The sequence below is a fragment of the Emydura macquarii genome, unplaced genomic scaffold (genome assembly GCF_026122565.2).
Source record: "Emydura macquarii macquarii isolate MOO-44397 ecotype Brisbane River unplaced genomic scaffold, CSIRO-AGI_Emac_v2 contig_6, whole genome shotgun sequence".
Taxonomy (NCBI): domain Eukaryota; kingdom Metazoa; phylum Chordata; order Testudines; family Chelidae; genus Emydura; species Emydura macquarii.
In genome coordinates, this window is record NW_027130143.1 from 1,023,163 (window position 1) to 1,050,046 (window position 26,884).

Consider the following 26,884-nt stretch of genomic DNA (forward strand, 5'->3'; position numbering starts at 1 on the left):
GTGACATCTGTGCCTCATGGGTTAGCAACGAGGCACTGACATATAAATCCCATGGGCCATATCACATGGAGCGGGTCATGTGCAGTCTGCAGGTCACACAGGGCTCTTAGGTCCTGCTGCTGCCCACATATCGCTTCCGGGGAGAAGCAGGTGGGATGACACAGTAGATGCATTGCAAGACCTGGGGAGTAAGACAGGAACAGCTTGGGGCAAAGTGTCTATTCCCTGCTTACCCAGGGGTAAGTGTCTAATCCCTGATGTCTTCAGTCAGGCCACAGACAGCAGGCCGGTAACGCACCTCTGTCTCCAGTGCAGTTTGCGGGCAGCGCCCCCTGGTGTCTGGCTACGTTGGGATGCGGATTGTGGGTGGCGTGGATGCTCTGCCGGGGGCCTGGCCTTGGCTCGTCAGCATCCAGATTCCCACTCGAATGGGCCCCAGGCATTCATGTGGCGGGTCACTCATCAGCGCCCATTGGGTCCTCACAGCAGCTCACTGTTTCAAAGTCAAGAGAAGGTAAGATGGGGGACTTTGAGGGAGGGGTGTCCCCACAGCCCAGGCAGGGGGTCAGCTGGAGACCATCAGCTCAGGCCACCCCCCCACTTTTCAATGTACTCCCAGTGCTTGCAAGCCAGAAGGGCAGCTGGGCAATGCTGTGGAATTGACCATGCCATGGGGCTGATCCTCATAGGGAAAAGACAGCAGGGCACCACGGCCTGTGGCACTGGCACCGTTCCCTGGGCGGACATCAGCACACCCTAGACTGTGCCCTGGTGTGCATGGGCATGGACAGCTCGCCCAGTGGCCTGTGTCCAAGGTGGAAGTGCGCTGGAGAGCACACTGCCAGAGCAGCTGGCCCTGTTAGTTTTCTGTAACTATCTCACTGATGCTGCTCTCTCCCTCGTACCTCAGACAACAGAGCAGTGCAATGGACTCAGCTACAAGTGAATCTCTCTGGGCCCTCCACTGGCCAGGAGAGGAACCTCTCTACTCCCCTCTCCTCCCCTCTCTGTGACTGACTCCCATTCTGTTCTCCAGGCTGCTGCCACAGTGGCGCGTTGTGATCGGTGTGTCCCAGCTGTCCCAACTTGGCCCTGAGAGCCAGGTGCGCGCCATCAAACAGGTGGTGCAGCATGAGCACTACGAGCCTCGCATGGAGAGTAATGACGTCGCGCTGCTGGAGCTCGACCAGCCAGTCGAGTGCAATGACTACGCACAGCCTGCCTGCCTGCCCGATGCCATGGTGGAGGTGTCGAACCTGACCCACTGCTACATCAGCGGCTGGGGTGTCACGCAGGAGACATGTGAGAGCCCCAGGCTCCCTGTAACTCTAACTGGGGCACCTGTCTCAGCACAGACACAGTGACCTCAGCTAAAGAGCCTGGTGGCTGGAACTACTGGGATCTGGCTACACTGAAGGTCTAGGCCTCTGCAGCTGCGAGAAGACAGCAGCTGCTCCCTCGCCCCCCATAGGATCAGTGCCCCAGACACCTCACTGAGCTAAGGGCATGTGTGCACCAAGGGCTGGATCCAAATCTCATCTCCGCAGGCAAGGCAGAAAGAGGAGGGGATCCATTAGTAAACCCACCTCCCACAAAACTGACAGAGCAGGGAGTCAAGGTTAGGCACCAGGGGAGGGACACACCCATGTGGGGCTGAGGAGATTTGGAGATAGAGTTAGGATCTCCGCAGTAAATATTCTTCATGTCCCCACAGCCCAGGAAACAGCCGACATCCTGCAGGAAGCCAAGGTGCATCTCATTGACACCACAACCTGTAACAGCAGCCGCTGGTACAATGGAGCCATCACCAGTAACAATCTGTGTGCAGGGTATGAGCAAGGAGGTATCGACAGCTGCCAGGTATGCAGGCCAGAGCCCACTCACTGCAGAGTCTTTCCAGCCCCTCACAAATGCTTGTGCTGTGGCCTCACACACCCTCTTCTGGTATCTTTACCCAGAACTCTCACTTCCCCCTGCTCACCTGGGGCTCTGCCTCCCTCTCCAGCAGTATCCCTGCCCAAGGCTCTGCTTCCCTCTCTTTTTCTGCAGGATCCCCCTCCCTCTCGCCGAACAGTTTCAGCTCCTTTAGCTATGGTCTTCTTAAGTCCCAGACAACACAGTAGGGGCTGCTGTTTCTGGCTTACAAAAGAAAGTGCAACCACATCATTCCTCCTCATCTGTCCTCACACTGCTCCACTGTTGCCCAGTCCCTTCCAAACTGCCCCACCCCATTTTAAGATGCCATGCCCTTTGTCCCTCTCCTCCTGCTTGCCCAGCACTGGCCTCTCTATTTGTTGGTGGTATGGGAGCCTCCACAATTCCTTTTGTTTCCCCATCTCATTGGTAACATCAGCTGGGAACCTCTTTTGCTTTTCCCTCTCTGTCATCGTATTTAGGGGTGTCCAGCCCTGGAGATGCTATTGTAAAGCCCACGACGAGCTACATGGGGCTGTGGCAGTCTCCCAAAGGAAGTGGGAAAAGGCCCATTTAAGTGTCCTCAGCAGTGGGAGTGGTCAGAACACTAGGGAATAGGCCACAGGAATGGACAAGAGGGGCCCAGCTGATGCTTTTTATCTGCAGTGTCAATGACTCAGAGACCCATCAGCATTGAGAGCACAGCTACTCCTCAGGGCCAGCGGGGCAGATATCTCTGAACATAGCATGCAGAGCTGGGAGCAGGCCCCCGTCCTTAGCACATGAGGTGGGAAGCAAGGCCCCCGTGCCATAGTGCCGATGCATAGTGGCTGAGTTCAGAGGCATGGCATGGGAACAGGAGGAAGAGGAGGGAGCTGACTGCACAGCACTCATCAAACCACACTAAGAGCTAACACGAAAGCGCAGATGACTCCTGATGGGGGAAGCCCTGGCTGCAGCCCCTAGACAGTCCATCCCTAGGGGCAGAGGGCACTGCAAGATCATTCCCTTTTGGTATGCGTGCTAGGGCTTTGCCAACTCTAGCCAGGCCTTGGGGGTAAGCCCCCTTCCTTCGGGCTGTAGCTGACAAATGTCTCCCTGTGGAAGATGCTATGGGGAAGAGTGTGGGTTATTATGCCTCTTCCAAGAAGAAGCCAGTCCTATTGCCAAGCCTGGCTCTCTGTGAGGGGCTGGCTATGCCTTATACCTCTCTCCGCTGATGCAGGGTGACAGTGGTGGCCCCCTCATGTGCAGAGAGGAAAGGTCAAAGCGCTTCTGGGTCATTGGAGTCACCAGCTGGGGGCTGGGCTGCGCCAAGGCACAGAGGCCAGGGGTCTACGGCTCCACTCAGCACTTCCATGACTGGATCTTGGGAAAAGTCAGGCCAAGACCCAGGCCCAGCCCCAGAACAAGGACAGGCCCCTGCCTGTCAGCCCAGAGCAGTCTGTCTGACTTCTTCAGGAAGCTGCATGAGTTCCTGCAGGGCCTGAAGGAAAGGGGGACTTGAGACGAGACAGGAGGGGAGCAGAGCACAGTGGAGGCAGGGATGGACAGTGGCCATTTCTGAGGCATTGCCCACTGCTCTAGGACTCTGCACCAGCGCCCAGCTCCCATCCTGCCTGTCCTTCTTGTGGATGGAGATTGAGAGCTTAGCTCACATCAGAAGTAAAACAGTGCCCATAACACAGCCAGCTCTGTCTCTATTCTATTCAACCCCTTATGCCGGCGAACCACCAGGAGCAGGACCTGCACACAGCCAGCTGGGCTAGAATGGTGGTGTGAGGAAGGGGACGGATGGCTCACAGTGGGCTGGGACAATGGGCATGCGCAAGGGTGGCACACAGAGCTGGAAGAGTATTGGGGTGGAGTGGGCTGGAACAGTGAGTGGGGTCAGGGAGGGATGACAGGTAGAGATGGCTGGGATCAAACAGCAGTGGGAAGGGCTGGTATGTGAACATGCCCCCAGAGTCCGGGTGCAGGAAGGACCCAGACTCAACGCTTTGTAAAAAATCCTTTAGTTTTGGTTTTCTCAAGCCAAGCTCCACTAACAACATCTGGGCAGGACCCTTCCCTGCAGGACTGGCAGTGGCCCAACTCCGCAGCAAATGTGCCCCACACAGGGGCAGGCAGCAGTCACATGTGCTCTTGCCTCTTCTGCGTCCTGGATGCTCAGGAGGGTGGAGCCCAAGCAAGGAAGATCAGGCCCAAACAGTCTCCCTCCCAGGAAGGGATGGTCCCAGCCAGGAAGGGATGGCCCCAGCATGTCCATGAAATCTGCTCTCCCCAGACAGAGAGTGATGGATCTAACTAACCACGAAGGAGCTGGGGCGATGGGGAGCAGCACAAGGTTGGTCTGAGGTCTGGGCTCAGGTGGATGAGGCCTTCTCCTCGGGGTAGCTCTCCTCTTTATCTGAGTCCTCCCCCTTTTTCTGCAGTTCAAAGTTCTGGAAGGGAGCACGACAAGGGGAATGGTGAGAAGCAAATGGGAACCAACCGTTCCTCACCCCACCAGGACACTCATAGAATCATAGAAGGTCAGGGTTGGAAGGGACCTCAGGAGGTATCTAGTCCAGCCGCCTGCTCAAAGCAGGACCAACCCCAACTAAATCATCCCAGCCAGAGCACAGCACCTCCTCCTCCCCAGCCCCTGACCTGGAACATGCTGTACAGAATCCCCATGATGCTCCCAGCACAGGCCCCACCTCGCCCCACCACAAACTGGGACTGGGGGCTTTTTCCTGGAGAGGGCAGGGGTGTGGCATAGGCAAACCATTGAGGAGAGGGAGGGGTGCAATAGGCAGGGATCCCTTACCTCCAGCTCTCGCATAACCTCATCCATAAAATCTCCTGAATTCTGTTTGTACGCAATGGCCAGTTTGATAGCATCACTGAAGAGCTGAGGAGAAAGGGGAGCATTTGTCACTCTGGTAATGAGAGGGACATCCAGGATGCCCAGCCCCAGGTGAACCCAGGCACAGGACTTTCCCCCCACCCTACAGCTCCCTAGAGAAACCAGCAGTGAAACAACTCCTAGCCACGGGACCCCACACTCTCCTGGGAGGCAGCCAGCAGAACATCCTGTCACCCAAAGAACCACTCCTCCTCATTTCCCCATACAGACCAGTCCCCACCTCACAGAGCCAAGCTTTACCTTCACCACGTTGGTGCCGTCTGCAGCTGAGACAAAATAGAAGGGCAGGTTGAACTTCCGGGCAAAGTTGAAGCTTTTCTGAGTCACTTTCATATCCGCTGGCGGAGCAAAGGAGAAGCAGTTAGTGAGCAACCACCACAGCCAGCAGGCCAGCATCCCTGGGACAGCATAGCAAGAGAGTCCATGCAACCTGTGTTGGGCCATATCTTGCTGGCAAGGCCCCTTCATGCAGTTCATAGAATCATAGAATCATAGAATATTAGAGTTGGAAGGGACCTCAGGAGGTCATCTAGTCCAACCCCCTGCTCAAAGCAGGACTAACCTCTGCTATATCATCCCAACCAGGGCTTTGTCAAGCCGCAGCTTAAAAACCTCTAAGGATGGAGATTCCACCACCTCCCTAGGTAACCCATTCCAGTGCTTCACCACCCTCCTAGTAAAAAACTTTTTCCTAATGTCCAACCTAGACCTCCCTCCCTGCAACTTGAGACCGTTGCTCCTTGTTCTGTCATCTGCCACCACCGAGAACAGCCTAGCCCCATCCTCCCTAGAACCCCCTTTCAGGTAGTTAAAGGCCGCTATCAAATCCCCCTCACTCTTCTCTTTTGCAGACTAAACAAGCCCAGTTCCCTCAGCCTCTCCTCATAAGTCCTGTGCTCCAGCCCCCTAATCATTTTGTTGCCCTCCGCTGGACTCTCTCCAACTTGTCCACATCCTTTTTGTATTGGGGGGCCCAAAACTGGACACAATATTCTAAATGCGGCCTCACCAATGCCGAATAGAGGGGAATAATCACTTCCCGTGACCTGCTAGCAATGCCCCTCCTAATGCAGCCCAATATGCCATTGGCCTTCTTGCCAACCAGGGCACACTGCTGACTCATATCCAGCTTTTTATCCACTGTTACCCCCAGGTCCTTTTCTGCAGAGCTGCTGCCCAGCTCGTCGGTCCCCAGTCTATAGCTGTGCATGGGATTCTTTCTTCCTAAGTGGAGGACTCTGCACTTTTCTTTGTTGAACCTCATTAGATTTCTTTTGGCCCAATCCTCCAGTTTGTTTAGGTCACTCTGTATCCTATCCCTACCTTGCAGGGTATCTACCACTCCCCCAGCTTAGTGTCGTCCGCAAACTTGCTGAGGGTGCAATCTACCCCATCCTCCAGATCATTAATAAAGATGTTGAACAAAACCGGCCCCAGGACCGACCCCTGGGGAACTCCGCTTGTGACCGGTTGCCAGCTAGACATGGAGCCATTGATCACTACTCGTTGAGCCCTATGCTCTAGCCAGTTCACTATCCATTTTATAGTCCATTCATCCAACCCATACTTCTTTAACTTGCTGATAAGAATACTGTGAGAAACCGTATCAAAAGCTTTGCTAAAGTCAAGGTATATCACATCCACCGCCTTCCCCACATCCACAGAGCCAGTCACCTCATCATAGAAAGCAATCAGGTTGGTCAGGCATGACTTTCCCTTGGTGAATCCGTGTTGACTGTTCCTGATCACCTTCCTCTCTTCCAAGTGCCTTAAAATGGATTCCTTAAGGACCTGCTCCATGATCTTTCCAGGGATTGAGGTGAGGCTGACCGGTCTGTAGTTCCCCGGATCCTCTTTCCTCCCTTTTTTGAAGATGGGCCCTATATTTGCTTTTTTCCAGTCCTCAGGGACCTCCCCCTGTTGCCACAAGCTTTCAAAGATAATAGCCAATGGCTCTGAAATCACCTCAGCCAACTCCCTCAGCACCCTTGGGTGCATTGCATCCGGCCCCATGGACTTGTGAATGTCCAATCCTTCTAAATAGTCTTGAACCTGTTCCTTCAGCACTGCGGGATGTTTGCCTCCTTCCCATTCTGTGCCACCCAGTACAGCAGTCTGGGTTGGGATGTTCAGTACAGCAGTTCAGGGTTGGGATGGTCCCCCCAACAAGTTGGGGTCCCTGCAAAGGGCGGCCAGCTAAACTAACAGTTAGCAAGGAAGTACATGGAGGAAATGGATCTTTTTGTTGCTGGTCCATGGCTGAGGCACAGCCCAAGGCTCTCCACAGAGGGACCCTGACAGGAACTCTCACCTCAGTGGGAGACGCCTGGTGCTGTGTAAACAACTGAGCATTACTTTTCATCTGTCCCAGCTCCCAGGCCTGCATGGCTGTGTCTGCGCTAGGGATGTCTTTCAAATTTCTCACTATTGCTAATAGTGGTTCAGCTCCTATGATGCTTGAAACATAGCTGCATGACCACAGAACCAGCACCCTCACCCTCACTCCCGCTGCTCTTCCACTGTTTGTCACACTCACTTGTTGCTTCTTGTCCCAAAGTAGACTGCAATCTCTTTGGGGCAGGGACAGACTCACCCTATGTTTGTGCAGCACCCTGCACAAAGGGGCCTGATCTAGGTGGGCCTCTAGGTACTTCCACAATACAGACCATAAATAGTAACAATGTCAGGGAACCTAGTGAGCCAAGAGGGCTCTGCCAGTTGGCCAGCGTGGTGCAAGTTGCTGTTCAGAAAAGGGAGAGGAGCGGGATGGGGCAGGAAGGAGGCTGGGTGATGTCAGGGCAGAGCTCAGCTAGCTGTACTATATGTTTATGTCTGGGCTATAAACAAATTTGTGTTTTCAGTTTCTTTTACTGAGCAAAACAAAGTCAAAAGGCTAAAACATGATGCGAAAGGCCAATAGGATCCAGCCTTCATCTAGTAAATTATGACCAAAGGAGTCTTTCTCCAAGAAACCCTTGGGACCAACTGGGCACTGACTTCTCCCAGCCAGGTCACAAAAGGATCATCCCATAGCACTGAAAGGCAGAAGGGCAGAAACACTCACCATCAATTTTGTTGGCCACCACGATGCAGGGGATCTCTGGGCGAAACTCTCTCAGCTCCTTGTACCAGTTACTTAGGTTCTTGTAGGTGACCTTCCTCTGCACATCAAACACCTGCCAAGGAAGAGCCACCTGTCACGAGGCCTGGAGCTGGACAGTCCCTGAGCAACCCACTGCGTTAAGCATTTGCAGAGAAATCATCCCACCATGCAAAATCACTGCCTTTCTTTTTTTAAACACAGAATTGAAGAATTAGTGCCTGGAGGGAGGATGCAGAAGGGCGATGTTTAGATTGGATTAGAATGTTTGGTACAGCATCCCATGAAACCTCACTGTCAGAATTTATTACAATTGGCTTAGACTAGACACCAGCATAGGGACTGAAAATTGGCAGGACGGTGGTAAAAGAGAGGCTATGGTAAATGGCAAAGTATCATCAAGCCATTAACAATAAAACCAGCCCTTCTCCCTGCACTAACCCTACCATCAGTCTTTGTCTCCCTGCACATTCCTGCCTTGTATAGTGCTGACCATACTCGCCCTTAATAATGATGAAGGTGGGGATGGGTCTAGTCTGCCCTGCAAAGATAGGTGTCAGGTCCGGTCTGATGTACCAACTTCATTAATAATCTAGACAGGCAGTCAGCAACATGTTAATAAGGTTTACAAATGACGCTAAAGTTAGGAGGAGCTGAGAACAACAGTGTGGACAGAGGGCGTAAAGAGATTAAAACCTGGAAAGAGAACACATTTGGGCAAGGAGCTCCTAGCAATGGGAAGCAGCAATGGCTGAGGGTCAAGGCTAGTCAGAGGGGCAGCAAATTGGACATGAATTTGCAATACAATAATCCTGCAGAAAAGCCAATACAGCTTTTTGCTGCATGCTCCAAGGCATCAAGTCACAAAGCAACAAAGAGACAGACCCTCTTATATGGCTCCGATGTGACTGCGCCAGGAAAAATGCTTTCTGTTCTGGGCATGATATTCCTGGAAAGATGTTGATAAATTGGAGGAAGTTCAGAGAACAACAAAAATACTTAGGGGCTGGAGGGAGGGAGTTATAAGGAAAGATGAAAGGAGTTAAAGTTATCTAGTTTGACTAAGCAGTGACTGGCGAAGGGAAAGGAGAACAGTATAGGAAGGACTGTCAACAGCAAGCAAGGAGAAGAAATATTACAGCATTACATAAGAACGTAACAATGGCCATACTAGGTCAGAACAATGGTCCATCTAAGTCAGTATCTTGTCTTCTGACAGTGGCCAGTGCCAGATGATTCAGAGAGAACGAAAAGAACAGGGTAATTATTGAGTGAGCCATCCCGTTTGTCCAGTCCCAATATCTGGCAGTGGCTAGGAACACCCAGAGCATGGAGTTGCATCCCTGACCATCTTGGCTAATAGCCACTGATGAACCTATTCTCCATGAATTTATCTTATTCTATTTTAACCCAGTTACACTTTTGGCCTTCACAACATTCCCGGCAATGAGTTCCACAGGTTGACTGTGCATTGTGTGAAGAAGTACTTCCTTTTGTTCGTTTTAAACCTACTGCCTATTAATTTCATGAGGTGATACCTAGTTCATGTGTTATGTGAAAGGGTAAATAACATCTCCTTATTCACTTTCTCCATACCAGTCATGATTTTATCAACTTTGAACATATCCCCAACAAAAGCTGACTTTTGCTGACAAAATTCTCTAGTGTAAACCAGGCCGTAGTCATCTCTTTTCCAAGCTGAACAGCCCCCGTCTCTTTAATCTCTCCTCATCTGAAAGTTGTTCCATACCCCTAATAATTTTTGCTGCCCTTCTCTGTACCTTTTCCAATTCTAATTTAACTTTTTTGAGATAGGGTGAACAGAACTGCATGCAGTATTCTAGGTGTGGATGCGTGGGTGCTCCATGGATTTATATAGTAGTATTACATTTTCCATCTTATTATCTATCCTCTCCCTAAAGGTTCTGTTAGCTTTTTTGAATGCCGCTGCACAATGAGCAGATGTTTTCAGAGAACTAATCCACAATGACTCCAAGATCTATTTTTGAGTGATAACCACTAATTTACACCCCATAATTGTATATATATCATTGGAATTATGTATTCCAACATGCATTATTTTGCATTTCTCAGCATTAAATTTCATCTGCCATTTTGTTGCCCAGTCACCCAGTTTTGCGAGATCCCTTTGTAACTTGTCACAGTCTGCTTTGGGCTTAACTATCATGAGTAATTTTATATCATCTGCAAATTTTGCCACCTCACTGTTTACCCCTTTATCCAGATCAATTTTGAATATGTTGAGCAGCATTAGTTCCAGTACAGATCTCTGGGGAACCCCACTATTTACCTCTCGCCACTGTAAAAACTGACCATTTATTTGAGGATTGCAGTAGGAGCCTCCCCTGCCTGGCCCCTTGGCTGAAAGGAGCCCCAGTAGGCCTGGACTGAGAGTAGGAAGCCCTGTCATCCCTGGGCAAAGAGTCGGAGATCCTGCCACCCCTGGCTGTCAGTGAAAGCCCCACAGTTCGCTGCCTGAGGCTGACAGATGGAGCTGCCACCACCAGCCACCAGGGGCTGACAGAGGGAGCCCTCCATCAGCCAATCATTTTTATAGCAACAGCTACCTTTCCCGCCTTCCTGAGCTATCTTTACAACAAGCAGTTGTGCAGTGCTTATTCCTTCAGTGAGTTTGATATTTTTTCTTATCACTGTGTGATGAAAAATGGACTGGTACTTATTGCCAAAAGATGGTAGTGTTCCGAAAGGAAAGCCAGAAGTTGAAATGGCTAAAGTTGATAGAGAGAAAAAATAACAAAAACAAGAAAGTATGATGAAGCAAATTTGGATTTTGGTTTCACTTCCATTGAAGTTAACTGAGAAATTAGGCTTCAGTGTGTTGTGCGTGCAGTAACTTTAGCAAACGATAGCCTGAAGTCACCAAAATTAAAACACCATTTAGAAACAAAACATGGTGATCTGGTAGGAAAGAACAGATTTTTTTCGCACAAAAGCTAGAAGAAATTAATAAACAAAAAAACAAAAAGAAAAATGTGGTTTCCACCCTGCCAGTGCTTTAAAAGCATCATATCAAGCTGCATACCACAGTGCCAAGAATAAAAAACTTTATACAACTGGGAAAAAACGGATTCTCCCAGCTGCAATTGACATTTGCAGGACAATGGTTGGTGACAGTACGGCACAGCAGAGAAGTTAAAAATGATCCCAGTGTCAGACAACACAGTCAGTCGCCAAATCTCTGACATGTCAGAAAATATCAAGGCACAGCTTCTCTCTTGATTGCAATCCAGTAGGATGAAACAACAGATATATCAAAAGAAGCTCATTTAATTGCTTATGTTCAGTACTTTCATGAAACATCAATATTGGAAGATCTTTTGTTCTACGAGTCAATTAATATGCATGCAACTGGATCTGAACTGTATAACATTTTAAACGACTTCCTAACTTCTCACGAGATGAAGTGGGAAGCTTGCATCGGAACCTGCAGGGAGGGAGCCCCTTCTATGTCTGGAAGTAGGGCAGGCTTGAAAGCCAAAGTGTTTGAAATTGCTCCACATATATTGTGGACTCATTGTATGATACACTGCGAAGCCCTTGCAACTTGAAACATGGATCAGGAACTTACACATGTTCTGAGTTCTGCTATTAAAATCATGAACTTTATCAAGATACAGCCCACAAAGGCACGTTTCTTTGAAATGCTTTGTGCCAAAACGAAGCAGAGCATGATGCTTTGTTGTTTAATGTGGAAGTCAGAAGGCTATGCAGGGGGGAAATGTTTCAACACATTTATGAACTGAGAAATGAAGTTCGGCTTTTTCTATTGGATTTGAATTTCAGTAACACAGACATGCTATGTGATACCGGCTATCGTGTCCGTTTGGCTTACCTTGCTGATATTTTTGACAAACTGAATTTTCTAAATGTCTCAATGCAAGGAGCGGAACGTACTATTTTTGACCTGCACAACAAGATATCAGCATTCATGAGAAAGCTAGATCTCTAGAAAACAAAGATTGAACCTGGTTTAAGCATTCCATTCCCGTTGTTAGCTGACACTATCAAGGAAACAGAATCTGAACTATTGAGTGTTGTGGAACCAATCAAGAATCACTTGACTTCTCTTTGAGCCAATTTGGATATATATTTTCCTGGATGAAATGCACCCCTGAATGACTGGATTTATCCAACCTTTTGTAGCTGAGGCAAGGTCTCAAATGACATTCAGGAGAAGCTGACTGAACTTCAGAGTGAAAGGACACTGGAAATTCAATTTAAAAAAGAGTCTTTGGGGAATTTTTGGCTCACAATATCCAGGTTACTATTTGGCTCATTTTATTTGTGTGAGATCGGATTCTCTGCTCTGGCTGTGCTAATGACATCCGAGACTGGAAGTGCAGCACGTCAGAGTGTCAGTTTCAAAAATCTCCCCAAAAATTGATAAACTGTCTGCAGAGAAATAGACACACCCTTCACCTCTTGACTTGCCAGACTTTATGCTCCTTTCTATTTTCTTCAGTAGGATTTGATTTACAATTTTTAAAGGATGCCTTTTTGCCTCTAACCGCCTCTTTTACTCTGTCATTTAGTCATGGTGGCATTCTTTTTTTTTGTCCTCTTACTATTTTTTTTAAATTTGGGGTATATATTTAAATTGAGCCTCTATTACAGTGTTTTTTTTTAAATTTCCATGAAGCTTGCAAGGATTTCACTTTTGGCACTGTACCTTTTAATTTCCATTTAACTAGCTTCCTCATTTTTGTGTAGTTCCCCTTTCTGAAGTTAAATGCTTCTGTGGTGGGCTTCTTTAGTATTCTTCCCATCCCGCACCACGAGGATGTTAAATTTAATTACACTGTGGTCATTATTACTGAGCAGTTTGGCTAAAATTCACTTCTTGGACCAGATCCTGTGTGCCACTTCAGGCTAAATCAAGAATTGCCTTTCCCCTTGTGGGTTCCAGGACTTGCTGCTCCAAGAAGCAGTCATTCGTGGTGTCTAAAAATGTTATCTCTGCATCCCGTCCTGAGCTGACATGTACCCAGTCAATTTGGGGATAGTTGAAATCCCCCATTATTATTAACTTTTCTATTTTTATAGCTCCTCTAATCTCCCTAAGAATTTCATAATCACCATCACCATTGCGGTCAGGAGATCAGTAGTATATTCCTACTGCTATACTCATGATTTAAGCAAGGAATTTCTATCCATAGGGATTCTATGGCACAGTTTTGTTCATTTAAGATTCTTATTTCATTTGACTTTATGCTTTCTTTCACATATAGTGCCACTCACTCTCCAGTACAACCTATTCTGTCCTTCCAATATATTTTGTACCCTGGTATTACTATGTCCCATTGGTTATCATCATTCCAAGTTTCTGTGATGCCTATTATATCAATATCTTCATTTAATACCAGGCACTCATGTTCACCCATCTTGGTATTTAGACTTCTTCCATTTGTTTACAAGCACTTATAAAATGTGTCAATATTTAATTGTCTGCCTTCCTGTGATATAACGGAGTGGGACGGTCTTTCATTTGAATGTTTCTCTTAGGTGTCTACCTCCCCTCTTTACAAGGATATGGAGAATACCCATTAATAGAGCCTCCCCTTAAGGGATGTCTCTGTCTGAACCATGTGCTCTTCCGCACCTGTCAGCTTTCCCCCAGCCCTTTGTTTAAAAACTCCTCAACAATCTTTTTAATGTGACATGCCAGCAGTCGGTTCAGTCTGGGTTTAGGCGGAGCCCATCCTTCCTGTGTAGGCTCCTCCTTTCCCCAAAGGTTACCCAGGTCCTAATAAGCCTCAATCCCTCCTCTGAACACCATCGCCTCCCCACACATTGAGACCCTGCAGTTCTGTATGTCTACCTGGCATTTCAAAGAATGCTACCATGGAAGTCCAGAACTTTTATCTCTTAACTAGCAGCCTAAATTTGGCCTCCCGGATCTCTCTCCTACCTTTCTCTATGTATTTGGTAGCCCACGTACCACGACCACCAGCTCCTCCGTAGCACTGCACATAAGGCTGTCTAGATGTCTCGAGAGATCTGCAACCTTCACACCTGGCAGGCAATTTGCCATCTGGTTCTCCTGGTCATTACAAACCCAACTCTCTAGATTTCTAATAATTAAATCCCCCATTACTATTACCTGTCTCTTCCTAATCACTGGGGTCCTCTCCCCCGGAGGAGTATCCTCAGTGCAGAAGATACCAAGGTATCCTCTGAAAGGAGAGTCCCAAGGATGGGATCATTTCCCTTTGCTCCAGTTTGATGTTCCCCTTCCCCAAGGCTTTCATCCTCCTCAACAGCACAGAGGCTGTCAGCATGGGACTGGGACTACTCTACTGTGTCCCGGAAAGTTTCGTCTATGCACTTCTCTGCATCCCTGAGCTCCTTCAGTTCAGCCACTCTGGTCTCAAGAGCCTGTATTCGAGATAATATTATTAAAGGTAATGTGTAGGTTGAATACCAAACAGGTTCTGTTACCAGTCAAGGATCCTCTACACAGAGAGAGTCAAAGCCAAAGGTAGAAGAGTGCCCTTACCATGATACAAGCATGGGCCTTGTGGTAATAGGATGCATGCATACTCTGGAACCTCTCCTGTCCGGCTGTGTCCCAGAAGTCTGAAAGGCACAAACCAGCAAGTTCAGCATGCCATGACAGAAAATAAATTTCAACCCCATCACAAGCCATCCCCAGAGTCAAGCCCTCTCCAGTATGCCTATTGAAATGAGCCTTTGTCATAGTACACTGAGACATTTCCTGACCAAAACAGTTTACAAATCTAGGCTCTATCTACACATGTGCTTTAACTATACCTGTGCAATGCCCCAGCATAGACAGCTGGCATTGGCATAAATATAGTAGTGCAAAACGTTCTGTGTAAACTGGATTTTAAAAATGCAGAAATACAAGGCAAGGCATGGGTGCGAAAGGTGAGGTGAAGGGTGAAAAGTATTCGGATAGTATAGGGATGAGTGTGGGATCCAAAACCTATACAGATTAGAGGTGGTCTCAACAATGGCAGTGATTTTTTTTAGCAGGGTGGTCCATAGCCAGGGTCCTGCTATGGAGAATGAACTGTTATCTTCACCAGGAAGCCTAAATCTGGCTTTGTCCAGCTGCATTATCCCCTTGGCTACAGTTGGCTGCAGGAGCATGGAGGATAAGGTTGTCTCCGAAGTAGCCAAGCCCCAAACCATTGAGTGCTTCACAGATTAAGGTTCTACTGTGAAGTGGAAGGGGAACAAGAGTAGCCTGCGCAACTTCCCCCACTGCATAGCTTCAACTCCCTCCTTTCACTCCATTTTCCCCTGCATTGTATGAACCAACCAACCCCCACTTCCCCCCACAACCCTTCATATTGCCTCCAACTGCTCAGACTCTCTCCCCCTCCTCTCCCAACCCTCCCACACTGTTTGGACACCACTCCAACATTCCCACCATCACACCCATTGCTATGACTACTCACATGCCCTTCCATTCCCACCCTCCTTCTTGCCATCCATGCCACTGGTAAGTTTGGAGGGACCATGGGCAGGTGAGAAGGTAGCAGGATTGTGAGGAAAGTGTGTACCAGCCTGGAGGCAGGAGAGTGGACATGGGAAGACCCTAACCCAGATCTGTGCCTACTGCACAGAGAAGGGCTCTATACACCCATCTATAGAAGAGGAGGCTCAGCTGAATGAGAACACCCCATGGAGAGGAGCACAACTTGAAAAAATAGCTCTGAGAGATGTGAACTGCTCCATCCATCTCAGTGGGAGTTCTCATTCTCCTTTCTCAGGCATTTAGTATACCAGCTAATGGGGGCAGGGGTTCAGATGCCCTCAGTGGGGTAAAGACTCCTGGATCCCAGTTCACACACAGGAGCAGGAAGAGGGGCTCAAGGCCCTCAGAGGGGCAGGACCACTAGATGCTTGCTCACATGGAGGGGTACATAGAGGGCTCAGATCTCCGATCAAGCCACACATGGGAGTGGGGTGGGAAGTGGGCCTCAGACAACCCTGACCTCATAGAAGAGCTTGGGTGTGGGAACCCATCCCAATCATGGGGCAGGTAAAGGGCTTCAGATTCCCCTTCCAGCATGGCAAGGCCTCCCAGATCCTAGCTCATATGGGGGACAGGAAGAGGGACTCCTACCTCAGAAGGATCCCAAGGATCTGTACTGGGACCTGTGCTGTTCAACATATTGAATAATGATCTGGAAAAGGGGGTGAACAGCGACGTGGTAAAGTTCAAAATTATTCAGGATAGGTAAGTCCAAAGCAGACTGCAAGGATTACAGAGGGATCTCACAAAACTGGGTGAGTGAGCAACAAAATGGCAGATGATATTCAACATTGATAAGGACAATGTACTGCACATTGAAAAAAATAATCCCAAATATACATATACAAATATATACAAAGATGGGGTCTAAATTAGTGTTACCACCCAAGAAAAATATCTTGGAAATGTTTGAGACCCAGTATAATTTGAGTTGCTTGACTACTGTCCTATAGGCCTAGCATAGCTTCAGTTGCTTGCTTGGCTATTCTGCCCCTGTAGCATGACATCTTCCAGCTGGCAAAAACTAAATAACCGTATAAATGTCTCAGTTTCTGCATTCCACGGCACATAATAAAACAAAATACAAATACTGTATGCTTGCAGCTGCAAATAAATAACGGTAATAAAAACAACAAGTTCATAGAATCATAGAATATTAGAGTTGGAAGGGACCTCAGGAGGTCATCTAGTCCAACCCCCTGCTCAAAGCAGGACTAACCTCAGCTAAATAATCCCAGCCAGGGTTTTGTCAAGCCTCAGCTTAAAAACCTCTAAAGATGGAGATTCCACCACCTCTCTAGGTAACCCATTCCAGTGCTTCACCACCCTCCTAGTGAAAAACTTTTTCCTAATGTCCAACCTAGACCTCCCGCCCTGCAACTTGAGACCGTTACTCCTTGTTCTGTCATCTGCCACCACCGAGAACAGCCTAGCCCCATCCTCCCTCGAACCCCCTTTCAGGTAGTTAAAGGCCGCTATCAAATCCCCCCTCATTCTTCTCTTTTGCAGTTATCCTTAAACGTCTGGGGGTACACTGTTTTATTGCCAAGGGGCATACTTTTACTCCGCCCCTCCTATCACCAAATGTTGTTTTAACAACCCCAATTATCATGGTAAAAATAAAATGTAGTTAAGGGTAAAAACCCATTGTAGGTAATTAGCATATACAATAATAACAAAAAAAATAATTAGGTAAAGGTTGTTCATAAAACGGTATGAGTAGTCACCACTTAAACAAAGGGGGGGGCGCTCCATCAACACATGACTTTGTGGAAGGTGCTGCCAGTTGAACCAAAAAATCCACTAACTCTCTGGTGGGGCCCCTAAAAAAAGCCATTCCTGTATACAGCCTTCTGAGTAATGGCTTAGCTCTCCAGGCTTAGTAAGTATAATATATTGTAATTAATTTTAGGCTTTGTATCTAACTAGTATATTTATAGAAAACCTTGCACATTAAACCTTATTAATCTGCAAATCGGGCGTACCGTGTCTCACTGGTAACCACACTAATCACAAAGTGTCCAAAATCAACAATTGGTGTCCCTGTGTGGGCTCGATCAGTTGTGAGTGAAACAATTTTTAAGGCATACGGTGCAAGGGTTTCTCTCACTGCTTGTCAGCAGGGTTGCAACCTGTCTGGCATGGTTCTCCGCAAAGCTGCATTTATATTTGGCTTCAAAAAAAGAGCATAATGTCCTCTACAAAAATGTGTTGTAAGTCAGGCAGTCAAGGGCTTGCTGTTCTCCTTTCGCTAAAACCAGTCTCAAATATAAAAGCTTTTTTAAATAACCTGGGTAAAAACCCATGGTCTAAAAAAGCATTTAAGGGTAAAATAGCATATGCAAACTTAATACTCCAGTAAAAACAATTCACAAAAACAAAGCCTAATTGTAAAAAAAAAAACGTTTTAGTATCTAAAACCCTTATTAAAAAGTTAGGGAAGTTAGCCAAAAAATCTCCCAAAAAGCTGCATAAACCATTAATAGCATGCCACGGTCAAGTACAAAAACTAAAAATAAAGTATAAATCTTCAGTGTCCCACTGTCTTACTCAGGCTAACTTGCTCTCTAACTCTCAGCATGATGCAGAGGGGTACAAAAAAAAAAAGCTAAACAGTTTAAAAAAAAAAAAAAAAACCCAGCTTATATCTAAAAAGCAAAATGTAAAAACGTGCAAGCTGCTGTACGTGTTGTCCTAATTTGGCTGACCTAATTTGTCAAAAAAAAAAAAAAAAAAAGTCTCACACTCCAAAAAAATGTGTTAATGAGGGTTAATGGCCGACCCCAACTCCTGAGGGGAAGCCCTCAAAGGCATAGGGGTGAGGCCAGGCATCCCTAAATCCCCTGATATATGCGGCACCGTTAACATCTGATAAATGAGGACAACCCACTATCTGGGTGGATTTTAAACAGAGGGCGTTCGGACAGCATATGTTTGTAAATACTGGTGCCACTATTTCATTGATTGATGATCTTAGTTCCTGCAACAGTCAAGTTAAAGGGAAATCACCAGCAGAGGTTAGAGAGGTTTAAAGGTTTCAGCATAAATATGCCCCTTTTTCGTCCCCTTCCTTACACCATTGTAAAAAAAACATAAACAAACATTTTTGGTTTGGCACATGCTAAAAAAGCAGCTATTTTGGGCATAAATTGTATGCTTAAAATGCAAGCTGTTGTTGATTTAGCTAATTGGGTGTTGTAAATTAAATTAAAAATGCCTAAAGTTATTGCAGCTGCAAACAGGGTGGCAGCTCTTAAAGCACCAAAGCCACTCTCAGTTACAGCAGAGCAGTATTCCCTAAATGTTGCTAACACAGTACAAGCACACCCACAAGCATGGGCCAAAAATAAATTAAATTGTGGCTGGGTAAATGCCTGTGTTCTTATTAAAAACAACGTGAGTTCTGCGGCACATTTTTGTTTTTGCTGTATACAGACTAACACGGCTACCCCTCTGGATGTGTTCTTATTGTAAAACCTAATCCACCACCCCAAAAGCAGTACAAATACACAAAAAAGGCTAAAAAAAAATTGTTACCCACAATTACTGCTTTCTTGCAGCAAAAAGTGCTAGTAAAAACTAATAGCATAAACAACTCCCCCATATGGTCAGTCTGTAAAGCGGACAAAAAAACCTGGCAACTTACGGTAAATTACAGGGCTTTAAATACATGTACACCCAAAACAGCCCCTGTGGTGGCTAAGTTACCAAAAGTAATGGCTGCAATAGGTATAAAAGCTAAATGGTTTTCAGTATTAAATTTATCAAATGCATTCTTTGCTATTCTTCTGCATCCTAACTGCTGGTATAAATTTGCTTTTACCGACAGGAACCGTCAACTCACTTTCACGTGTGTTCCACAAGGGCTACACTGCTCCCCCATAATTTGACATGCCCATGTTATTAAATTATGGGATAGGTGCACAGCACCAATAAATGTTATCTCTTATGTAAGTAATGTTCTCTTTTGGACTGTAACCCAAAAAAGCTCAGCTGCTTTTGCTCAATGAAGTAATCTTCCTGATTGAGCAAGCAGGCTTCCAAATTAATTTGAAAAAAGCCCAATTGTGTCAGCAAGAGGCCCAATATCTGGGTTCAGTGTTAGGACAAAAAAAAATTACTCCTTATCAGCAAAAAGTGAAATTAATTTGTAAACTGCGTTCTTTCTTAGGTCTTACAAAATGGCTCCGCAACCACGTAAAAAATTTTGCCCCTGTATCAACTACTAAAAAAAAAAGGACCCTAAAAGTGGGGCCCAAACCAAAATCAGGCCCTATTAAAATTAAAACAAGCAGTAATCTCCGCACCTGCACTAGCACACCTGAATAACACTAAACCATTTGTGTTACAGTTAGCTCATTCCCCAAAGGGAATAGGAGCTATTTTAAGCCAGAAGGGGACTTCTGGTCAAAAGCCAGTGGCATTTGCCTCTCAAGTACTAAAAGGGCCAGAGATTATCTTTACCCCTTGTAAAAAAAAAATGTTGGCATTGGTATGGGCCTTGGGGCACTGGCAATACCTTACTGGTTCTGCCCCAATCATTTTACAAGTGGCTCACACCCCTCTTAAGTACATAGTGTCTAAAAAAATTTAAAAAGGGCATATATCCAGCCCTAAATTAAAAATGTAAAAGTCCAACCACCTACGGCTTCCAACCAGGCCTCATATGCCCTAATAATTAAGGGTTCTAAGCATAATTGCCTTTTCTCATTAATAAAGCTGGCCCTTCCTAATGCAAAACCAATAAAAGTTTACAGGCAAAAAAAAATGATAAAAATACCACAGTACAATTCCTCTATTATGCCATTTAATTTTGCAAACCACTAAATAGCAACAAATACAAAAATTAAATATATGCTGTAATTAATACTAATTAAAGTCTATAAATCCCGGTTTTGTTTTGTGTTTTGTTTGTAAATAGTTATTACACAAATCCACAATGGTACACAAAAATACAAGATCAAGACATGCAATATAAAAAAAAGTTGTATGATGTTCGTTATTGTTTTACTGTGTGTGTTTGCTGTGCTATGCTGGTGTAAACAAAAAAAATGGTGCAATCTCAAATAAATGTTGTAAAATGGTACCCCTGCCCACTACCGTGTGGCTGGGAAAAAATGCTTTAAAGCTTAAAATAACAACTTTTTGTAATTTTGAGGGGCAACTCACAATTAATGTCACCAAAATAAGTACCCTTCAAAAAAAAGCTGGCCCAAATATTTTGGTTTATTTACACAAAGTAAATTGGACCAAAAAAACCCCCCAAAAAACAAAGCAACACACTGTTATGGTGTCAAAATCGGTTTAAAGTAATTTACAACAAAGCCAATTTTAGCTATTACTACATAAAAATATTCCACCTAATAAAAAAAAACCCACCTGTTACTAAACTAAAGGTATACTATCCACAATGGGTTTTAGTAAATCCCTCTGCAAGTGTAATAATGTACATAAACACCTATCGAAGTGTAGTTATACACTGTGCTCCCAAGACCAAAAAATACAATGTTAAAAACTTGGTGTTAAAAAAAATTATAAAAGCCAAGTACTAAAAACGCCAAAAGTACACTTTGTAAAAGTACAGGTAGGCATACAAAATATTAACATTAACATAAATATTAACATAACAAAATTAACATATCCCACCTACATCCCCATTGCGCACCGTTTATAACACCCCTAGTAGTACAAAAATGGCTGCATTAGATGAACACCTGGGTAACACACAACGCTAACACACATGCACGTCCCAAGCAAAACATTAAAGGAGATATTTTGGGAGGTATAAAAGCATCAGCAAAAGTGCTAAATGCAATTAATAAAAAAGTTTTAACAAACAAGTTAAGCGTCCTAGGCAAAAGCCTTAAAGCCCTATCAAATACCATAGTACACACACATTCAGCCTTAAAATATAAAAAAAATTACTTAAAAATATATGAGTACCCTAAAAATAAATAATAAAAAAGCACGCCTGAACCTATTAAACCTCACAAAAATTATAATAAATGCTACCTCCAGAGCTTTAGGTTGCATACAAGCACAGCTTTGGGCTCAAAAAATAGGCCAAGGTATTATCCAACAAGGACTTAGCAAAGTCCTACGTAATAAAATAAAAAAATTAATTTAAAATAATGCCACCACCCGAAAAAGGGCCTTAAGTCATTGGTAAAAAATGTAATGCCCAGGCTCAAGTAATTACAGCGTATGTAATAACAATATCTGCTGCTCGCATCATAAACATACACAAGTAGTCCCCCTAGGCCTCAATGGAAAAACTAAAGTGCTATGGCCTATTAAACACCTAGCATAAAAATTAAAAAAAACCCCAAACCCTCAATTGGTTAGTTTACAAAGCTGCACATGTAACGCCATGTGAAAATCAAAATTAAAATATATTTGTAAAAACCACTAACACAATTTACATACCCTTGTAAAAAAATAAATTAAATGTATAAAATTGTCACTATGCTTTGGTACCCAATAATAGCATTAATTCTTCTGTTGTGTACATTGGACAAGGTTGTGTTTGTGTACGCATGCAATGTACCCAAGTGGTAATTAATAACATTTATTCAAAAATGTTAATCCTGCCTACAACAAATGTTATTGCAACATTGCTGTATTAAAATTGTGTAATGTAGTTTATAAAGTATCAAAATATGTATTTGTTGTTAATAGTAAATATTAATGTTGTAAAATATGTTCAACCTGTAATATTAAAAGTCAATACTAATTTGGTACAACGCACACTAATACATTCAAACATAATAACCCTGCTTACACACATTCAAAAACGATTAAAAACTGTAAATTTAATAGTCAAATATAATAAAACTAAAATAATCAAAGTCCTAAATGCTGCAAAAGCTGCCACAAAGGACAGTTGGTAAAAAACCCTATTAAAATGGTCCCCCACTGCTACTGAAATTTTAAATCTAGCCCTGAATCCCATTGTGCTCGTGTGTGTATTGCAAATAGTTTCTATAATGGCTGCAGTGGGACTCTTGTGGTGAACCAGAAGATCCCTAAAGCGCCTCAAGGGCCTAAAAGACCCCCGCATACAGGTAAGGCGGCGCTCTGCAATATGCCCTGCCAACAAAAAAACACTAATTGTTCAAACCCTGGCTGGGGTGCCTTAAACCATAGTCAAAGGTGTGTATCAAAAAGTCATCATGGTGGTGGCCTGTTAAGTTATAATAGCCACCAAGGAGAGGAATGTTGGAGGCCCAGTACAATTTGAGTTGCTTGACCACTGTCCTACAGGCCTAGCATAGCTTCAGTTGCTTGCTTGGCTATTCTAACCCCTGTAGCATGACATCTTCCAGCTGACAAAAACTAAATAACCGTATAAATGTCTCAGTTTCTGCATTCCAAGGCACAACATAAAACAAAATACAAATACTGTATGCTTGCAGCTACACATAAATAACGGTAATAAAAACAAGAAGTTATCCTTAAACGTCTGGGAGTACACTGTTTTATTGCCAAGGGGCATACTTTTACTCCGCCCCTCCTATAACCAAATGTTGTTTTAACAACCCCAATTATCATGGTAAAAATAAGATGTAGTTAAAAATAAAAACCCATTGTAGGTAATTAGCATATATAATAATAATAAAAAAAATAATTAGGTAAAGGTTGTTTATAAAAGGGTATAAGTAGTCCTTACTTAAACAAAGGGGGGTGGGGGACTCCATCAACACATGACTTCGCGGAAGGTGCTGCCGGTTAAACCAAAAAATCCACTAACTCTCTGGCGGGGCCCCTAAAAAAAGCCGTTCCTGTATAAAGCCTTCTGAGTAACGGCTTAGCTCTCCAGGCTTAGTAAGTATAATATATTGTAGTTAATTTTAGGCTTTGTATCTAACTAGTATATTTATAAAAAACCTTGCACATTAAACCTTATTAATCTGCAAATCGGGCGTACCGTGTCTCACTGGTATCCACACTAATCACGAAGTGTCAAAAATCAACAGGAATCATTGTGAAATCATGGAATATTACCACCCAATAAAGAGATCTTGGAATCACAGTTCTCTGAAAACACAGCAGCGGTCAAAAAGACTAACTGTATGTTACAAACTATTAGGAATGGAATAGAAAATAAGACAAAGAACATAAGAATGAACATACTGGGTCAGACCAAAGGTCCATCCAGCTCACTATTCTATCTTCTGACACTGGCCAGTCCCAGATGTTTCAGAGGGAATGAACAGAACAGAGTAACTATGAAGTAACACATCCTTGTCATTATATCCCAGCTTCTGGCAGTCAGAGAATTAGGGACACACAGAGCATGGGGTTGCATCCCTTACCATCTTCATAATAGCCATTGATGGACCTATTCTCCTTGAACTTATCTAACTCTCTTTTAACCCAGTTATATTTTTGGCCTTCACAACATCCCCTGGCAATGAGTTCCACAGATTAACTGTGCGTTATATGGAGAATCATAGAAGATTAGGGTTGGAAGTGACCTAAGGAGGTTATCTAGTCCAATGCCCTGCTCAAAGCAGGACCAACCCCAACAAAACCATCCCAGCCAGGGCTTTGTCAAGATGCATCTTAAAAACCTCCAAAGGTAGAGATTCCACTACCTCCCTAGGTAACCCATTCCAGTGCTTCACCACCCTCCTAGGGAAAAAGCTTTTCCTAATATCCAACATACACCTCCCCCACTGCAACTTGAGACAGTTGCTCCTAGTTCTGTCATCTGCCACCACTGAGAACAGCCTAGTTCCATCCTCCCTGGAAGCCCCTTTCAGGTAGTTGATGACCGTTATCAAATCCCCCCTCACTCTTCTCTTCTGCAGACTAAACACAAGCCTAGTTCCCTTAGTCTCTCTTCATAAATCGTGTGCTCCAGCCTCCTAATAGTTTTTGTTGCCCTCCGCTGGACTCTCTCCAACTTGTCCACATCCTTTCTGTAGTGGGAGGTCCAAAACTGGACACAGTACTCCAAATGAGGCCTCACTAGTGCCAAATAGAAAGGATCTTCGCTCAATCTGCTGGCAATGCAGTCCAAGAAGCCATTAGCCTTCTTGTCAATAAATGCACACTATTGACTCATATCCAGCTTCTTGTCCACTGTAACCCTCAGGTCCTTTTCTGCAGAACTGCTGCCTAGGCAGTCGGTCCCCAGTCTGCAGCAGTGCACGGGATTCTTCCGTTCTAAGTGCAGGACTCTGCACTTGTCCTCATTGAACCTCATCAGATTTCTTTTGGCCCAATCCTCTAATTTGTCTAGGTCACTGTATCCTATCCCTGCCCTCCAGCATATCTACCACTCCCCCTAGTTTAGTATCATCTGAAAATGTGCTGAGGGTGCAATGCACCACATGCTCCAGATCATTAATGAACTGTTGAAAAAAACTGGCCCCAGCACCGACTCCTGGGGCGCTCCGCTTGTTACTGGCTGCCAACTAGACATCAAGCCAATGATTGCTACTCATTGAGCCCAATGATCTAGCCAGCTTTCTACTTACCTTATAGTCCATTCATCCAACCAACCCATACTTCTTTAACTTGCTGATAAGAATACTGTGGGAGACCGTATCATAAGCTTTGCTAAAGTCAAGGTATGTCATGTCCATGGCTTTCCCCATATCCACGGAGTCAGTCATCTCATCATAGAAGGCAATCAGGTTGGTCAGACATGACTGACCCCTGCTGAATCCATGCTGACTGTTCCTGATCACCTTCCTCTCTTCCACGTGCCTCAAAATGGATTCCTTGAGGACCTGTTCCATGATTTTTCTGGGGACTGCAGTGATGCTGACTGGTCTGTAGTTCCCCAGATCCTCCTCCTTCCCTTTTTGAACATGGGCATTGTATTTGCCTTTTTCCAGTCATCTGGGACCTCCCCCAATTGCCACAAGTTTTCAAAAATAATGGCCAATGGCTCTGAAATCACATCAGCCAACTCCCTGAGGACCCTTGGGTGCACTGCATCCAGCCCCATGTACTTGTGCATGTCCAGCCTTTCTAAATAGTCCTGAACCTGTTCTTTCAGCACTGAGGGAAGTTCATCTCCTCCCCATTCTGTGCTGCCCAGTGCAGTAGTCTGGGAGCTGACCTTGTCTGTGAAGACAGAGGCAAAAAAAGCATTGAATACTTCAGCTTTTTCCAGATCATCTGTCACTAGGTTGCCTCCTCCATTCTGTAAGAGGCTCACACTTTCCATGATCTTCTTCTTGTTACTAACGTATCTGTAGAAACCTGGAAGAAGTACTTACTAATATTTGTTTTAAATTTGTTGCCTATTAATTTCATTGGGTAACCTCTAGTTCTTTTGCTAAGTGAAGGGGTAAATAACATATCCCTATTCATTTCTCCGCAGCAATCCTGATTTTATAAACCTCTATCATATCCACACTTAGGCCCCATGGCACTATATAAATATATGGTGCACCCACACCAGTGTCCAGTTCGGGTTACCCCCTTTCAAAAAGAGGATAGTGGAACTTGAAAAGGGTGACAGAAAGGCAACAAAGGTCATCAAGTGTATGGAACAGCTTCCATACAAGGAGAGACTAAAAAGATTAGGGCTGATCAGCTTAAAAAGGAGACAACCAAGGTGGATATGACAGAGGGCTTTAAAATCATGAATGGTGTGGAGAAAATAAATAGAGAAGTGTTATATAGCCTCTCACACAATACAAAAAATAGGGGGCACCTAATAAAATTTACAGGTAGCATGTTTAATATAAACAAGTAGTACTTTTTCACACAATATACAACTAATGTGTGGCACTCATTGCCATGGTATATTGTGATGGCCAAAAGTATAACTGGGTTCAAAATAGAACTGGATAAGTTCATGGCAGACAGATAAATCAATAGCTATTAGCTAAGATGGTCAGGAATACAACCGCGTGCTTTGTCCAACCCTAAATCTTTGACCAGAAGCCAGGAGTGGAAGACAAGAGTGGATCACTTCATAATTGCCCTGTTCTGTATACACCACCTGAAGTTCTGGTATTGGCCACTGTTAGAGACAGAATACTGAGCAAGATGGACCGTAGTCCGATCCAGTATGGCAGCTATTATGTTCTACAGTTTGAGCCCCGTGTATGCAAAAAAACAAAAACAAAACCCCAATTAGAAGACCGTGATGTTTTTGTAAAATGCTGTTTTTTAAAGAAGGCAATAACTCAGTAACCTCCTGCTCAAACGTCCCACATTTGGACAACTAACACTACCCGGTACCCCGATGAGGCACTATATATTTCAAAACAATCCAACTCATCATGCGGATATTAGAGTACTTAGAATAGTCCATCATTAAACAGGAAGCAATGCTCAACCTTAACTATGGCAGAGCTGGTTCTTTGCCATAAATACCAATACAGTCCTTCTAGTGCAGATGCAGTTATACAGGGAAAGTCAACTTTGTATCAGTATAATTGCGTCC

At 44.9% G+C, this 26,884-nt stretch overlaps 2 protein-coding genes across 6 annotated transcripts in view; one reads left to right on the top strand and one right to left on the bottom strand.

Annotated features, from left to right (window-relative positions):
• The first annotated feature begins 353 nt into the window (after positions 1–353).
• LOC137148852 (acrosin-like) lies at positions 354–3,474 on the top strand. The gene is made up of 4 exons (XM_067542369.1): positions 354–514; positions 1,037–1,302; positions 1,715–1,860; positions 3,140–3,474. Exons 1-4 carry the CDS (start codon positions 354–356, stop codon positions 3,419–3,421), a joined length of 855 nt encoding a protein of 284 aa, XP_067398470.1. The 3' UTR covers positions 3,422–3,474.
• A 439-nt stretch (positions 3,475–3,913) lies between these two features.
• The window catches only part of RABL2B (RAB, member of RAS oncogene family like 2B), a 30,194-nt gene continuing 7,223 nt past the window's right edge, over positions 3,914–26,884 (bottom strand). For all 5 annotated transcript variants that reach the window (XM_067554184.1, XM_067553446.1, XM_067551958.1 and 2 more), the window contains exons 5-9: positions 14,464–14,543; positions 7,890–8,001; positions 5,066–5,163; positions 4,727–4,810; positions 3,914–4,358 (exon numbers count right to left, since the gene is read on the bottom strand). In XM_067554184.1, the coding sequence (XP_067410285.1) occupies positions 4,281–4,358; positions 4,727–4,810; positions 5,066–5,163; positions 7,890–8,001; positions 14,464–14,543 (452 nt within the window). In that variant the 3' untranslated portion in view covers positions 3,914–4,280. The remainder of the gene's footprint in view (positions 4,359–4,726; positions 4,811–5,065; positions 5,164–7,889; positions 8,002–14,463; positions 14,544–26,884) is intronic.